The following is a 630-nucleotide window of genomic DNA, read 5'->3' on the forward strand; positions in this document are numbered from 1 at the left end:
CATACTAAGGTTTGCATTTCCTGCGCCATGTTTTAAACTCCTTTTCCAGCGTCCTGTTTTCATTCCATTCTCATTCTCTACCTCTCTGAACATATTAAAACAGGGAGTGGGGGGCTGGGAAGGTGGCTCAGTGGTAGAGCACTTGCCTTGCATGCATGAGGCCCTGGTTTCGATTCCCCAGCACCACATAAGCAAAAATAGAAAAAGAAATTTCAAAAAAAAACAGGGAGTGGAAGGTTGCTGGTGGCACATATGTGTCATGTCTATCTCCTATGCAGATCCCGTGTACATGTTACCTCCACGTATGTCATTAATATGACATGGGTGATATTTGCACATACGCCAGCGCCCTCACTCTTGGCCGCCTCTGCTGTCACCAGCTGCGGGTGGCCCCACGCCTCCTATGGTACGGCATAGGGTATGAAGACCCCTCCATCAGAAACCTCTTTCCTCCACTCCTCTGGCAGAGCGCATCTCATGAAGGTGCTGAAAACTGGCCGGCAGCGACAGCTCCAGCCTTGGAGGACCCAGCCCGCCATTCACCCAGCCTGCCACTCCCGAATTCCAGGAAGCTCAGCACAATCAGCCGCTGCTGCCGCTGCCTCTGCCTCCTCCTCCTCCCCCTCCTCC

At 53.0% G+C, this 630-nt stretch overlaps 1 protein-coding gene across 1 annotated transcript in view; it reads left to right on the forward strand.

Annotated features, from left to right (window-relative positions):
- The first annotated feature begins 320 nt into the window (after positions 1-320).
- The window catches only part of Blvra (biliverdin reductase A), a 15997-nt gene continuing 15687 nt past the window's right edge, over positions 321-630 (forward strand). The window contains 1 exon segment of the mRNA XM_013033008.1: positions 321-418. Coding sequence (XP_012888462.1) covers positions 321-418 — 98 coding nt within the window.

This window comes from Dipodomys ordii, unplaced genomic scaffold (genome assembly GCF_000151885.1).
Source record: "Dipodomys ordii isolate 6190 unplaced genomic scaffold, Dord_2.0 Scaffold161, whole genome shotgun sequence".
NCBI lineage: Eukaryota > Metazoa > Chordata > Mammalia > Rodentia > Heteromyidae > Dipodomys > Dipodomys ordii.